Below are 16,866 nucleotides of genomic sequence, written 5' to 3'. Positions count from 1 at the left end.
ATATTCGGAGAAAAATGTTTACAATTTGCGGTAGATCGATAAATATGCGTACATTATTTTAAAAGTATGAGACTTTTCAGTAAAACGACCATAAAGTGTAAACATTATACATAAGACTAGGGGTTTAAACTCACGATTTAGTTCTTGATTATACAAATATAGTTTCTTTAGTAGTCTAAACTTGTTTTGAACACGCTTTTTACTTTTCTCTTTTGCTGGGAGCGAAAGGATGGTGTATCAGCAAATTTAACCATAAATGTATAAATCACTAAAGTGACCTAAAGTCAGAGAACGGTGGAATATAATTTGTTTTTTTAAAGCTCTACCTTTAGTAGAATAATAAAGGATACAAACATACAATTTGTTCATAAAAATGAGGATTTTTGTTTTGCGAAAAATAATATTAAACTTTGACAAACAGCTTTTCCTAGGAGTTTTTGGAAAAACTATTTAGCTCTTCAACCAAAAGCATTTTCTAAGATCTTATATTTTCATAGCATTGTAGAATAATAGTTGAACGATGCACAGAAAACTGATTACGATTTTATAAATATATAAAAAAGATATAGCATAAACAAAGTGTCCACTTTATAAAATGAACAGTCCTTATTGTACGGCTTGTGCACCCCTGGAATACCGTGCTGCATCGAGTTGCCTGACGCTTCGAAAGTCCGTCATTGGCTTTCTACATGCAAAAAAGTTACCGAAAAAGGAATGGATCATTGAAGGTAGTTTTTGCAAGTGCTCACCGCATCAAAACAAAGGCGCCACTGTACATGGGATTTAACACTGTGACAGCATTGCTGTTCTGTCAAACACACAAGACTACGGTGGCGCTATCTATGCTTTCCATAGCGGCCGTTTTGGTTATTTTAATAATCCATTTGGGTGATTCAAGACCACTTGGAGAAAAATGACATTATTCTGAAACAACCATTTCGTTTTTTGAAATTTAAGTTCGAAATTTGGTTATTTCAAATTGAATTTTTGTTGATTCGGAGTCAACATTTTTATTGAAACAAACTTGATTTGCAGTCAGCATCAACCTAAGAAATTATGTTTTTTTTTTTTAATTAAATGTTTGTTTTGAACTTCCACACAATTTGTTTCGAACAAATGTTTGCTTTGTTTTCAATAATATTTAGGTTGTTTTTTTTTTACAGTCAACCCTCCATGAGTCGATATTGAAGGACCATGGAAATAACGAGACATGGAACAGCAATGCTATGGAAAGCTGTTTGAGGGGACCATCATAGTAACCATGAAATTTGATTTTTAGTATGGTTCCATGAGTCGATATCGAGTAATGGAACATCGACACGCAGAAGAATTTCTGTATGTTAAGATAACATTCCTGTCAATTAGATTTACTTACGCACAAATAGTTGTTTCGAAATAAAATTAACTTATGCCAACACTAAATTAACGTCAAATCAAATACACACACTTCTTTGATTGAGCTATCCACTTGTACTTATAACAATTATAATTTTGATAATTATCACTATTCGGAAACATTCACCTCCCTAGACTTCAAGTCATGCTCACAAATCTACTTACTTCTAACTTGCAAGGAATAGTGTAGGTACTAAGATGACCACCTCTTACGCAGGAGACCACATATCAAGTTTGTCGACTCGCCCTTTGTTTTCATTTTTGAAATGTTATTTTTAGATCGATAAAGCAGCACCGAATCTTTTCAGATATGTTGATAAAGCAGAACAAAATGCTGAGTAAACATTGCAAAATATTGTAAACTCAATAAAATTCACTTTAAGTCAGCTAAAATATAGTTAAATTTTGACGTTTGACGTTTGTAAATTCAATCAAAAATATAGTTATCAACAACTATATGGTATAGTTATGCTTAACAATATACTGTCAATTCAACTATATTTTTAGTTATCTCCAAATTAACCTTAAAATATAGTTAAATTGACCGGAAAAATGATTACGAACACTATATTTTGTTCTCCGTGGACTCATGGAGGTTCAACTGTATTGTCACCAAACTAAATATTAGTAAGTTTGCTCCCTAGCCAACAAAGTTGTTACAAATTGTAGCTAGTGGTTGGTGTAAACCCCTTATATTTAAGTTACTTTGCTTTGAGAGTGGCTATATTTTATCCAAAATATAAACAGGTACCGTGAATTCGGGTGAAGTTGATCAGTAGGGTGAAATTGATCACTGTGTCACACGATTTTATTTCCCTGTAATAGAGCACAGAAATCAATGCAACCTATGTAAACGAACGTTGTTTGTCTAAACTATTGTCGAATTGCATGTTGTGAAGCTGTTTGTGTTAAGGAATGTTTATTTCTATGACAATAATAGAAAATTCCATATTCGTGTTCTGTGTGGTATTGGCAGACATCAATTAACTTATAGTTTTAAACAAGGATTTGGACATGATGTCAACCTGAAAATTTGCAAGGATGCTTGAAGTATATCCCCAAAACGAAATTTATTTTCAAATTTCGTACCAATTTGTTCATTTTGTTGTAATAATTGATTTTTTTTATAGATATCAGAGGATTCCTTCGGAAATTGCCTACATTTAGGCGTTTTCTACGGTATTGATGAAAATTAATTGTTTATTATTTCCACAAATTTTGCATTGTTAATAATTTGGCAAGCATATTTGGATTCAGGAGGCCCAAATTAATAAGTAAAGTTGTTTTCAAAACTAACAGTAATTGTTTTGACAGGTGATCAATTTCATCCCGAAATGGAATTCCTTGATTTTTTTATTTTAGAGACGATTTTCAGCACTAAAATCACAACTGTATGAAAATTTGAGTATATAAACCAATGAGGCTCACCGTCGTACTTGTTTTCCTGCATTAAGTTGGTTGGAATTGGCAACATCATAGAAAACATACATGGAAAACCGTGAAAAGTGATCAATTTCACCCGAAATTACGGTACTTATAAAATGCATTTCCATTGATTTATCCCTGATATCCATTAAACAGCTGACATTGAAAACTTCCATTACATAACGCACGAAGAGTGCAAAGCAGAACACTTCCGCGTGACTCTGGTGGCCATGGATGTCACTGTGTTTTCGATAATTAATTGCTAATGAACAGTTTTACAATTAGGCTCAAACTATTTTTTCATGAAAATAAATGAAAAAAATGTTCATTAAATATGTTGTGTTTATTTTGTAATTGAAAAATAAAAAAGCAAAGACCTAAAACAATAGAGCTAAAAACAGCCATTAAATTGTTAATTTTAAACAATAAATTTGTTTGAGACAAACTAAAGATTAGTTATTTCAACCTAACATTTCCAGTTTAAAACAACCTAAGCTTTTGGTGGTTTCTACAAATGTCAAACAAAACAAGCATTTTATAGGTTGAATCTAACAAAATTTTGTTGATTTTAAATGTGAAGCCTCAAAACAAACAACCAAGAAATTTGTTGGTTTCAACCATCGTAAGGACTGTTCATTTTATAAAGTGGACACCACAGACAAACAGACGTAACACTTAGAACAAATCTCGATCAAAATTATAGTCACGAGGACATGTACGCCCAATGTTGAAATCGGTGTGCTTGGCCGACAGGCCAACAGATGGCGGTAGTATGTAAACGTCAAACGCGAACAAAAACGATGCGAGCGCTGCGGGTGGTGGATTGGCCACCTACCATATTTTTGAATCGACCGTTAAAAAGGTGGTCGATGGACAATGATGAGAGTGTGACGTCTGTTTGTCTGTATGGACACTTTGTTTATGCTATATCTTTTTTATTTATTGATAAAATCGTAATCGGTTTTCTGTGTACCGTTGAACTATTATTCTATAATGCTATGAAAATATAAAATCTTAGAGAATGCTTTTGGTTGAAGAGCAAAATAGTTTTTCAAAAAACTCCTAAGAAAAGCTGTTCGTCAAAGTTTAACATTATTTTTCGCAAAACAAAAATCCTAATTTTTATGAACAAATTGTATGTTTGTATCCTTTACTATTCGACTAAAGGTATAGCTTTAAAAAAATCAGTTATATTCCACCATTCTCTGACATTAGGTAACTTTTGTGATTTACCCATTTATGGCCAAATTTACTGATACACCATCCTTTCACTCTCAGCAACAGAGAAAAGTGAAAAGCGTGTTCAAAACTAGTTTGGATTACTAAAGAAACTATATTTGTATTAAAGAGAGCTAAATCGTGAGTTTAAACCACAGTCTTAAGTATAAATTTTACTGTTTATGGTAGTTTTACTAAAAAGTCTCATACTTTTAAAATCATGTACGCATATTTATCATTCTACAGCAAATTGTAAACGGATTTCTCCGATTTTTTCAATTGGTAATCTCAGAATAACATATTATGAAAATGATATATCTATCTATCTATATAAATAAAAATGGAATGGTGTTTGTATGTCACGAAATGACTTATGAACAGATCAACGGATTTGAATGATTCATTCTCCGTTTTGTTCGTCAAGGGTTCCGACGTGTTTGTGTGTAAAAAAATCCCAGGGTAATCACCGGGAAAGTCGGAAAAACGAGAGTGAACGGAACTGTCGTTTTGTATGGGGCGATCCTTAGCAGTTTTTAACAGCCTACTTGATGGCAAGACGAAGGTTGCCGGGACCACTAGTGGAAAATAAAAATGGATTTTATTACAGCAGTGTTGCCAATTTTGATGATTGTCAATGTACTTTGACAGGTCTTCTAGGAATAAAGCAATCGTGTTTCTATTGTGCTTTAAATGTGACGTGGGGACTTAATAAGTAACTCTATGAAGGCGTAAGTTATTTTTCATATTAATAGTATATTAGTACTTCCGTCAGGACGTACTTTTAACCAACACATTCTACTCATATCAATTCCCTTCAAATTTAAAATATTTTTCTTCAAAAATATACGGGAAAAATGATTTAATTATATCTGTAAAATTGTTGCTCCTAAAATAACTTGATTTTTTCCATCAGGATTCTGATTGATGATGCTTTCGAAGAACAAGCCTTTTTTGAAAATAAAAAATATAAATTATCGAATTTTCCAGCCAATTTCTAACAATCATTGATTTTGATAACCTCCAAAAATCGACCGTTCTAATCGTTGTTACACATTTGTGTGAAATTTCATTATTTTGGAGAATTTGTATTTTTACAACATTGTACAATACTAGTCGAACGATGTGCAGAAAACCGATTGAAATTTCATTGATAAATTTAAAAGATACAGCATTCACAAGGTGTCCACTTTATAAAATGAACAGTCCTTACAAGGCTGAGTCCAACTAAAATTTTGTTTGTGCAATATTCAACCCAAACTTTAGTTTGAAAATAACTACACTGAGAACAGCGTTGCGGTTGAAAATACTATATCAGAGGGTTAAATTAAATACATAACGCCACTTGATTTGTGCAGACTAAATTCGCATTTATTTAGAATATTTTGTGCATTCAATTTTACCATGGCACCATTTGTATTGTAAAAATTACTATTGCGATTTTTTTCACCACTTAGACTTTAGTGATCTGAATTTCGTCTTTCTCAGATTTCGCCTTCAATTTCGCTGCCCCTTTTCGATCACCGCCGCCCATGCAATTACCCTGATTAGAGTGCCTGTAAACAAGAGTGACGTCATGTTCCAGTTTTGACAGGTCTCCTGCTCGATTGGAACGCGGATTTGTATGGAAATGACAGTTCGCCGCTGTTCCAATTTTGACATTGACGCCACTCTTATCTAGATCCACTCTGACCCTGATGTTCATGAGTTTTTCAGTTTTCTTCGGTCGGCTCAGTGTCTTCTTTGTTCTCGATTCACCAACTGATCCTGTTTACACAACAAAACCAGCTGGCCTTCCGATGTTTACAGTCATCGTCTTTGTTCTCATGCTTCAGCTGGTCATGTTTTCGTGTCAAAACCAGCTGGTAATGATTGAAATCAAGGATGAAAGGTGACTGGTGTTTGGATATGTACCATCAGTACATTATTGGCGGCTTCTAAATTTCGTCATGAAAGTCTAATCATTCGTGAAAATTACAATATATCATGGTTAAAAACTTGCAGCAGACCAGAATCGAACCGAGGATCTGGCGAATGCCAAGCGCGAACGCTAGCCGCTCGGCTATCGACGCGGTTGGATTGAGAGGGAACAAAACGCAAATGAAAAGCGTTCATGATAGCTCAATCGTGGTTGGAATAGTAAAATTAAAAACACGTTCATGGTTCTCATTACAGTAACGCTTGTTTCAGTGTAATATTTGGATGTGTTTACGGCTCCCTAGGGTAACCAATATATTTTGGACCTCTATATATTTTGGACCCCCTGGGCCATTTTCCTGCAAATTTTCCAGTTTAAATCGATAGACCAATACAATCCGCATGCCATTTGGAAAGATAGGACTATTCCACACTTACATCAAGCGTTTGTGCATGGAAAATGTGTTTATTTTATATGAAATTAATTTAATTATATCGGTTCATCCATGCAACCGTTACAACACGTTACAGACAGAAATTGAAGACGTCAGAAATTTTTCAAATGTAAACAAAAACATTTTTCTAATTTCTGAACTAAAAGCGTAGAATTTCTTCGCTTTTCCATTGTCAATCGATTGATTAGACTATGGGCAAGCATATTATACAACCAGTGCCGTGGACTTTGTCGCCAAACGATAAAAAAATGCCGGGGGTCCAAAATATATACTTTGAGGGTCCAAAATGTATTGGTGTGTCCAAAATAATGAAAAACAGAGCATCACAATTTAATTTTTTTTGACGTCTTTTGAATACTACATGACCGTATGGGCATTTTTATCTCGTAGAGGAAGTTTTTCTCTACATTTTGGTATGTTCTTTGACTTGGTTACGCTGTGCAATTAATTAATTGGGACAAAAATGTAAAATCACTTCCTTAGGGGGTCCAAAATACGACCGTTACCCTATATGTACTTTTTTTCTATCTTTATTAACGAGATTTTTAGCCCTGAGCTAGTTCATCTCCGGACCAATGGCTTTACTTCCCTTCCAAAGGAAGTCGTCAATGGACCTATGCACGAGTTCACTAATTTGAAGTTTGAGCGGTGCCGAATTCACTCGTTCCCATGGTTACGTAAATAACACGGCATCGCTCAAACGTCAAATTAGTGCATAGGTCCATAGTGACGTAATAAGTGACTTTGTGACTATGTGTAGCCTAATGGGCTTGTTCATTTATTTCATAACGCTAAAATTGGCAATTTTGGACACCCACCCACCCCCTCGTGACGCTTTTTGTATTGATACTCTACAATTTTTGTATGAGCCGTAACAACATTCGGACACCCACCCACCCCCTAAAGCGTTATGAAATTTGTGAATGGGCCCTTAGAGGCCCAAATGCTAGCGAAACGGCAATGTAAAGCGGACTCAGCACCCTGAAGTATTCGGAATATGAGTCAAAACGGTACCCACAATCCACCGCCGTCACGAACACAATCAAACCGTTCAAACACATCGCACCTACCAACGCTCATGTACTACCTTGCTTCCACCCACTTTTGACGCTTTTGACAGCGGGCCTGGTTCGCGCCCAAAAAGTGCAGTGCGCGCTGTCATTGACGAGTGTTTAGTTTTGCTGGCTGGCTGGTGCGGGAAAACTTCGGAACAAAAACAATCGCATATTTTCGGTGGAAAATCCGGGGAAATCCTCGTTGTGCGAGGTGAGTTTTTTTCGTCGGATACTGGTTTAGCGATGGACGGGTAGATATTTTGTAATTTCGATCGTTTTCAGTCCGTTTCGATGTGGCAATGATACGTAGCAAGTGATTTGAGGTGATTGTGTTTGTCGACTTGTGGAAGGTGGCGGAGCGCGGGAGGGTTCAGTCAACTACTGCACGGATTGTGAATTGGACCAGCTAAATAAAATGAATGGAAGCATAGCGAAGTACTTCAAATCCCCGAAGGAGAACGTCCAGGAGAAGAGCAAGGATGTTGTGGAACAGAAGATGGATGATGATTTAGGGGATTCGGCGAAGGCAAGGGCTTCCAGTAAGGTAGACGAGGCGCCTTCAAAAAGTGATGTTGATCGAATGATAGCCGAGAATATGGCATCGGTGCTGAAATCGTTGAAAAAGAAACGCAGCCACAAATGCAGCAAGAGACGGAGGAATGGGGATCGTAAGGAAGAGAAGGAACAAACGAATGACGATGGGGATGAGGTCCAGGAAGTGGAAACGATCGATAGTAAAGGTGAGAAGCTGTTTGAATTGCTTTTTTAGGAAATTTTGGTATAGGACATCGAATCTCCCATTTCTTCCGTGCCATCCTTACAATAAAAAGTGTTCTGTGAAATTGTCAGTTTTCTGGGTAATGATTTAAAGGGTGGCCCAAAGACAATATAGGTTTATATGGAAATTACTATGGAGAAATTTTGAAAAATGTTCAAGCACGTTAGTACTGAGATGTAAGTATAAACTTATCATCCCAAAAAAAAATCTATTCTTCAAATCATAATAAAAAAAATTCCGAAGAGAAAAATTCAATCCAAAGGATTAATATTTATGAGTTTGTAGGTATGCCATTATTCAGCTTCATATAGGTTTACTGCCCTGCAACACCTTTTAAAATCACAAACAAAATTAGTTCAAATGGGATTTGTTTCTTCAGCAACATCCTTCGTTAACCCTTTCCCGCCCATGGTGTCTGTGGAGCACCAAAACTTTCAACCTTTGTATCACCGAAAAGCATTAAGGTTGGAAAAATGAGTTTTCACTAAGGGATAAAAAGTTTGTACTTACATTACACTACTAACGTGTTTGAAACCATTTTTAAAATTTCTCCATGGTTATTTCCAGATAAACATACGTTGTCATTTTGCCACCTTTAAATTACCACCGAAAAGCTGAAAAGGGTAGGGTAAGGATGGTAAGGAAGATATGAAAGATTAGATTTTAAAACTGTTTTGAATTTGTAATCGCGCTAATGTACATCACTGCAGGCCCTGATTTGAGGAAAAGGACAATTGCCCAGGCAGAGGGACTCTCGGGGATTGACAAAAATAAATTGAAAAGAACAGATTGTTCAATATATTCTCTCTGGACAAATCAAGCTTTATTTGAAAGTCATCAGTATCCAACAAAGATAGAATAATCACTTGAGAAGATTTTTATCTATTCCTAAATCTTGCTAACTGGATCTCACAGTGTGGTTTTGGTCAATCAATATCCTTCAATTTGTTACACAAAATCGTGAATGTTATGTCAAATGATTTCTTCACGAGATAGTTTTTACAAAGATGCAGCATGATATTGTAATAAGTGTGCTTTACACTGAAGACGGCCTTATTATTGAGGTCGAAATACGCGTATCTTTCAAAAGGATAAATATTCTCGTTCTAGCAATTTAATGTTAGTACCAAATTCGGTTTTCATTTACTTCAAATATTTCACAGAACCTTCCTTAGCCGAGTGGTTAGAGTCCGCGGCTACAAAGCAAAGCCATGTTGAAGACAGGGTGTCCATCCATCCGGGAAAACCGGGAAAAACCCGGGAATTATAAATGACCGGGAAAAATACGGGAAATACCCGGGAATTTGGAGAATACTCCGGGAAAGTATGTGTTTCAAACAAGAAAAAACCTTTTTATTTTCAATTTTAAATAATACTAGGCTGGCCGTCAACTAGTACTTTGCATTATGACTTGTTGGACTGAATTGGTAGAGAAATAGTTAAAGATATAGTATTCTTTCAAAATCCTTTAAAAAATTCGTTGATTTTCTGGGGAGTTGTTAGGTAGTAACAATTCTTATCGATTTCATGTGAAATGCTTAGTAGATTTTTAGTGCCAAGATATTGAACAAAATCAAAGCAGATGTTACGGACATGATCCTTGAAATATCTCTAGAAGCTTCCAATCAAGATTCTTAAGATTCTTGGTGAGATGCTTGATAGATTTCCATTTAGAATCATGACATTTTTAATGAGGCCATTGAAGGAATCCTAACGGAAATTGAGGTGATAATTGACCTTTTTTAATCTCTTTGAGACATAATTGAACAGGTTATAAGAAAATTGTTTAAAAGGTTTCTAGTGGATTCTAGAAAAGATCCTTTGCTTTTGGCTGATTTTCCTTGAAATTCTTAGTAGATTAGTAGAGGGTGGCGAAAAGCTGAGCCAAAAAAAAAATAATGTTGTACTGAAATCCTGGGCAAATTCATTAAGCATTCCGATTTCTGGAGTTACTGATGATATTCTTGGTGAAGCATTGTCAGGATTACTAGTTTGACTAGTTCTGGATCTATGGCAAAGTTCTTATACGGCTCTTGACGAGATTTTATATGCATTTCTGCAGATTTACAGTAAATTATTCCAATAATTTCCAACACACTACTTGTGAAATTATTCATGAATTCATGGCAAGTTCTTTGGTGGATAAATAAATAGCGAGGTCTTTTGGGTATTCTTGGGAAGATTTTTGTTAAATTCAATTCAATTTGACTAGATTCTCGGCAGAAATCTTTGTTGAATTATTTAGAATATGCTTTGTGAATTTACGTCAAAAAATTTATCCAGCCCCATATAACAATAAAGTGTTTTTGGCTAGATATCGTTTCTGTTAAAAAGATCTCTCCATGGATACATACGTAATGAGATTCACCAGATCATGTATTTCTCCTGGAATCAGCCATGGTCTATGTCGAACGCATAACGCCGAATGCATTTTCAAAAGTAATGAATTGGCTATTGAACTTTGCACTTTCGTGGCAATGTAGTCTAAATTTAGACACACAAAATAGATATGTATGCATATAATTTCGAAACCTTTCTGAACTTCCTTTGAATTCTTGGGGCTGGACGATTTTTTTGATATTTAAGGTGGAGATGAATCGAAGCCAAAATTCAAATTTTCAAGACCACTAATCTGGAGTTCGGTTCTCGTTTGTGCTGAAAACATAATCGATTGATCACCGCCAGTTAGTGACCAATCGATTAAGTTTTCAGCTTAAACGGATGTTTGATTCTCCAGATTTGTGCTCTTGAAAATTTGAAGCATGGCTTCGATTCATATTCACCTTAAAAAAATAAATATAGATATAAACTGTCGATGATTTCATAAGTCCCTTCAGTCTGCATACATACACACTTTTCATATCTCGATATCCTCCTTATCTCGATATCTCCATATCTCGATGTGTTTCTGTTTATTTTTTTTTTTTCTCAATTTTCTCTCCGTATGTCAATATGACCAACTTTTTGGGATTCAAAACAAATTAGGAGCGCAAAATGACGTCTGTTTATGTATTACTTTCTTGGCAACGGAGTGTTTTTCAATCTAGTATTAATCAAAAATTTGTTCTTTGTCTTGATTTCTCCCTATCTCGATGGTCCCTTCGATATCGAGATGCGGAAAGACGACTGTATCAGGTCGCAGGATTCTTTTGTCATCTGATTTTTAATATTTTGGGTATCCGGGAAAAATCCGGGAATTGGAAAACCGATTTTGAATGGACACCCTGTGAAGATGTCTCGGTTTGATTCCCGGTCCAGGATCTTTTCTTAATGGAAATTTCTTGACTTTCTTGGGCATAGTGTATCATCTTACAGCAGCGATATACGAATGCGAAAATAGCAACTTTGGCAAAGAAAGCTCTCAGTTAATAACTGTGGAAGTGCTCATTGAACACTAAGCTGAGAAGTAGGCTTTGCACCAGTGCGGACGTAATGCCAAGGAAAAGAAGAAGAATTTCACAGAACAGCTCAAAATTTATTATCAAATCTTGTACTGAACACGAATACTCAGTGTCCTTCGTGGGGCTTGGATCAGATATCATAAATGGAGTCCTAAATACGCATTTTGTCATGGGAAAATTCAAAACTGACGTCCATCGTTTTTTCGAGATATCTAGACTATATTTCCAGTTTGGCTCCAGTTTTGGCCATAACGCCAATTTGATTATTGGACAAACTAGTATGCAACATGTCCCTCCCCTTGGTTATGCGACCGTGCCGCGATGGGAAGGCATAATCCATTAGCCCATTAGATGGAAACCATAGGCGTAACCTGTAGTGGTGGTATCAAATTTTGGCATTTATGCTCAAAGCCGTGTCATAATTGGACGCACTAATCTCTCAGATGTGATCCAACGGATGTTCTGCGTCGTTGATAACATTGATGCCCATTTCAAATAAATAACCTATTCGAAGTGGACATTGATACTATTTGGCAACGGTCAGTTTGCATTTTGCTAACCAGAATCATCCGTAGCCACTCTTACTATTAGCTAGCTAGACACATCGTTATCATATACGACGTAGGGAAGATTACTCTGAGGAAAATGACTAGTAGATTCACTGAGTAGAAATGAGTGGCGACAATCTTATTTGAATATGGTTTTTAAATTGCCAAGGAATACCTCTTTTGTAACAGTGGTATAAAAAAAAAATAATTATAGCTTCAATTCCGCAAAATTTTCAAGTAAAAAGTAAGCGTTGTGAAGCATTGCATTTGCCACCGAAAAGTGAATCCTGTAGGAGACTATAATAGAAGCCTGAAGTAACTTTACTCACTATAATAAAAACTATGGAAAGTAAGACGCTGAGATTGATCATTAGGGTACACATGCTAATTTCGAGAAATTGTTGAACAGACATAGAAAATGACGCATTTCTTTAAGGACCAATAAATACTTTCAACAACAAGAATAACGAGATGAACTAGAACTACTACTCAACAGCCTAAATTTGTTAAGGCTTGGCGATAATTGACATTAAAGACTCTAATCTTACGTAAACGACAGGAGTAATCATAATAGCATTATAAAAAGGACACTTAAATGAAACAAATATTCAAAATCATTTCGACTAGACAGTAATGAAACTACTACACTACTATTTCAAACAAATTCTGATGGAGCTGCTAATTTTCACAATGCTTCCTTTTCTCAGAAGCAAGGGAATATGGGTATTTTTCAAAAACTACCACGTCACAATACTTATAAAAAAACAGTGTTCATGTGGGCACCATAGCCTAGTCCGTCTGAGTATTGGTCTTGGTAGAGGGGAAACTCGGCAAAAGATTGATTTGATTTGACTTTATTAACGAGATTTTTAGCCCTGGGCTAGTTCATCTCGGGACCAACGGCTTTACTTCCCTTCCGAAGGAAGTCGTCACTATAACTTTTTACGTCATAAGTGACTATGTCGGGGATGGGATTCGATCCCAGGTCCTCGGCGTGAGAGGCGAGTGTTCTAACCACTACACCAGGTCCGTCCCCAACTCGGCAAAAGCCAGACCGAGGGTTCAGCCTAGACAAGTAAAGCTGTCAGGCAGCTCCAACTGAATACCATACAAACAAAAAAAAAAAAAAAAAGTATGAAACATGTCGTGTTAGGTATGACCAAGGGTATAACGCATTCATATGTTAGAGCTACATTAATATATTCGTCCAAATCGAGTATAAAAATCGAAGAAAAAAATAATTTGCTCTTTTTTTCGTGCGATGAACAAGCCTAGGTCTCATAACAATTGGTAATTGGTCAATTCAGGAACTGGAGTGAGTAATGTGGCCGAAACTGGTTCTGGTGGTCAGTATTGTTGACCAACGAGATTTTCAATAAGAAAATGAGTTTTATGTTCAGTTCTGGTTTTTTTTCAAGCATAATACGGATTGAAAGCTTTCATTTAGAGTTTGTTCAGTACATATTGAGCTTTCCATATAATTTTCACAAATATTTTGTCTTAACATGATCATACTTACTTTCTTGATGGGCTACAATTCGCTATGAAGAATCTACGCCGAATAGATGAGTTCTTCACTGGGCTCAGTCCTGGGCCAATTGCTCCCAGTCGCCCTTAACGCCCCTAAGTCCTCCTTAACTTCAAAAAGCCATCGTGTCGGCGGCCTCGTCCGGGTTTTCTGTTGAATATTATCTTTGCGTGTCGTTCTTCCGGCATACGGGCAACATGACCAGCCCAACGCAGCCTGTCGTGTGCACCCGGTCCTGGTGCACCCGGTCAATCCTTCTATCTCGCTGCGTCCCACGCCTTCTTGTTCCGAGCGGATTCGAAGCGAACACCATCTTTGCAGGGTTGATGTCCGCCATTCTTGCAACCTGCCCTGCCCAGCTTATCCTTCCAGCTTTGGCCACTTTCTGGATACTGGATTCGCCGTAGAGTTAGGCAAGCTCATGGTTCATCCTTCGCCGACACACACCGTTTTCCAGCAGACCGCCAAAGATCGTCCTAAGCACCCGACGTGCGAAGACTCCAAGTGCTTGCAGGTCCTATCATGTCATTTATGTATCTCTCTTCTTAGAACCGTTAACGCTCAACGCTCCGTCATCGTAATCATCGTCATCATTGAAACTTCAAAAGCAGTTTTTCTGTTCAAAACTAAAAATTATTCGATGAAAATGTGTTCACTGTGTTTCGGTTGGAGAATAGAATGCAGTGAACACATTTTCCTGTAAATTTTGTTGATTTTGAACGAAAAAACTGCTTTTGAAAATTCCGAAATCAATGACGGATCCTGCCCCCTTAAAACTGTTCTTAAAAAAAATAAATTCTAGTTGTAGTTTTGAAGTTCGTAGTGAGAAAGCGTATATTTTATTACTTGATAAAATAATAAACAGAATTTACGTCAAACTTTAAAGAAAACAGAACCTCTAGCAGTATCCTCGATAGAATAAACACTTAATCTGGCACATAATTCTCACAAAATCTCAGGTAGGGCATTAACATAATCCTAATTTGGATTCTAAAGGAATTGTTAGCGGGGTTTATAGGAAATGCTAGACAGAAATGTAACAGATTTCTGAACATTAAACAGGCTTACAAAATAAATTTTGGCTAGATTCTAGCATCATGCTGAGCACAATTTTTACAAAATCCTGCGAATGATTCTTGTTTCATCCTAGGCAAAATCTTGGAAATTATTAATATCTTTATTAACGAGATTTGCAGCCCGAGGATGGCTTATCTCGGAGTAAATCTTAGAAATCATTCTCACAAATTCCATGACTTAATTATTTAAGAATCATGAGCAGGACTTTCAGACACATGTAGGATTTTGACAGAATTATGAGTTGTTTTCTTATACAATCTTGGACTCTATTCTCATTCAATTCAGGGCAAGATTCTCAAAAAAACTTGGGTCAGATAGCATATTCCTGAGCACAGTTCTAACAAAACCCTCGGGAAAGGTGCTCAGCAGCAAGAATCTTTTTTAATTTTCAAAAAAAGCTTTTGTATTGACTAACTTTTATGAGATTTTATAAAAATGGATTTGTTTGTAAATTCCCGTCAAATTTTATTGCTCAGATTTGGCACGTGTATTAAAAAAATAGGCAGGCTTGGTATGAAACTATAATAATCTGATCAAATATTGATGCCTCGTGAACGATAAAATATACTTTTCCTTGAACAACACGAACACGATAAAATATACTTTTCCTTCCCAACAAGATTTAGTCATGCACATTTCAATGGTTTTTTTATTCAGCAAAATTAAAAAAAAATACTGCCTATAATGAAGAATTTCTTTAGAAAATTGCTTACATTCATGTGTTTTTAGTGGTTTCTTATGATCTAAAAAAAAATTGATAGTACTTCAACTAAATTGCATATTTGGTTTTATTTGCCGAATCACGGAATTTTTCACAAATGTTTTGCTGAGATTGGCACCGCCGAGCACTCAACTAAATTATTTTTTGACGAGCATATATTTTGCTGAAAATCAAAACGACATAAAGCTGTGCCGGAGTTGTCCAGCTCAACTTAGTGTAAGGTACCGTGGGGCAAGTGGGTAATTGATTTTGCATAGTTTTGATTCTTGAAATCCTAGAGATTTTGAATTGAAACAAATGGGGTTTTGTATATTTTTTAGCTTGGCTCCTACCAAATATAAGCAGTATGCTGAAATTTATTTTTATGTAAAAATGTAATAAAAGTAGGGTGCTGGTACCAATGGTTGTAATGTACCAGTAGATTGGACTATTGAATAAAACGTACATTTTTCCATAAAAAAGACATGGGCTATTTTTGATGGATAGATCGCCTCTATTTTAGTCGATTTGCCAAATTTCAGCTTTTTATTGTATCAAAAAGTCATATAAATAATTAAGTTTACGCAAAAAAAATGCTCCCTTGCATTAATAGTTGCCGTCGTGTTCCACTAGTGGATCAACGGATGGAAGCAGTTTTTAAAATGGATGTATAAAAATGAAAAAAAGACCCAGAGATGATCTTTATGCTTCATTCGAAAGATATTAGTTGCTGTTCCGAGGGAACAATGTTAAACTTATGTAAAAAATTATCATTTTGTTTAAAATTCCTTGTATCATTCCCGAACGTCTACTACTGGAGCACTAGCGCAACTACTGGAACACGTGTACCAATAGTGGCTCAAGTGATTTTATGTTAAAAAATTAGTTTTATCACTCTTTTTATATTTTTTCCGTATAGTATGTATGTAGGTATGTATGTAGGTAGCCACCAATCCTTGCTTGAGTCTTGCTCTGCATGCGGCTCCACTCAACAGTAAGGTCAAATTTTATTACCAATCTGCATTCAACATATCGCTGTATGGAGGGCCAAAAGGGGGGTGGCGGACCCGTAAGTAGAAACACTTACGCGAAACCCGCGGGAAATAGAGAATCTCCTTCCAGCCATATGATCCAACAGATTGAGTATTAGAATTTGCAATACTTGTCGAGCTTTCCACGGAAAGGTTTGTTATAAGAAGGGCGCGTCAAATCTTTTACAACTGTTGGAGAGAAAAGTACTAGACGCGAACGACTAACACTTTTCCTCCTGACTCCGATTGGCACTCCACTTCATTGTCCAGTTGTAAATTCAATGATGCCCTGATGCTCCCTCCCTCCCCAAAACATGATAAATTCAATTATAGTGATATGT

General features: G+C 36.2%; 1 protein-coding gene across 1 annotated transcript in view; it reads left to right on the top strand.

Annotated features, from left to right (window-relative positions):
• The first annotated feature begins 7,534 nt into the window (after nt 1-7,534).
• The window catches only part of LOC5576608, a 27,990-nt gene continuing 18,658 nt past the window's right edge, over nt 7,535-16,866 (top strand). The window contains exons 1-2 of the mRNA XM_021840826.1: nt 7,535-7,673; nt 7,745-8,202. Coding sequence (XP_021696518.1) covers nt 7,878-8,202 — 325 coding nt within the window. The 5' untranslated portion in view covers nt 7,535-7,673; nt 7,745-7,877. The remainder of the gene's footprint in view (nt 7,674-7,744; nt 8,203-16,866) is intronic.

Source organism: Aedes aegypti, chromosome 2 (assembly GCF_002204515.2).
Source record: "Aedes aegypti strain LVP_AGWG chromosome 2, AaegL5.0 Primary Assembly, whole genome shotgun sequence".
Classification (NCBI taxonomy): domain Eukaryota; kingdom Metazoa; phylum Arthropoda; class Insecta; order Diptera; family Culicidae; genus Aedes; species Aedes aegypti.
Note: the sequence above shows the minus strand (reverse complement) of the source record. Positions and strands in the feature narration are given on the sequence as shown.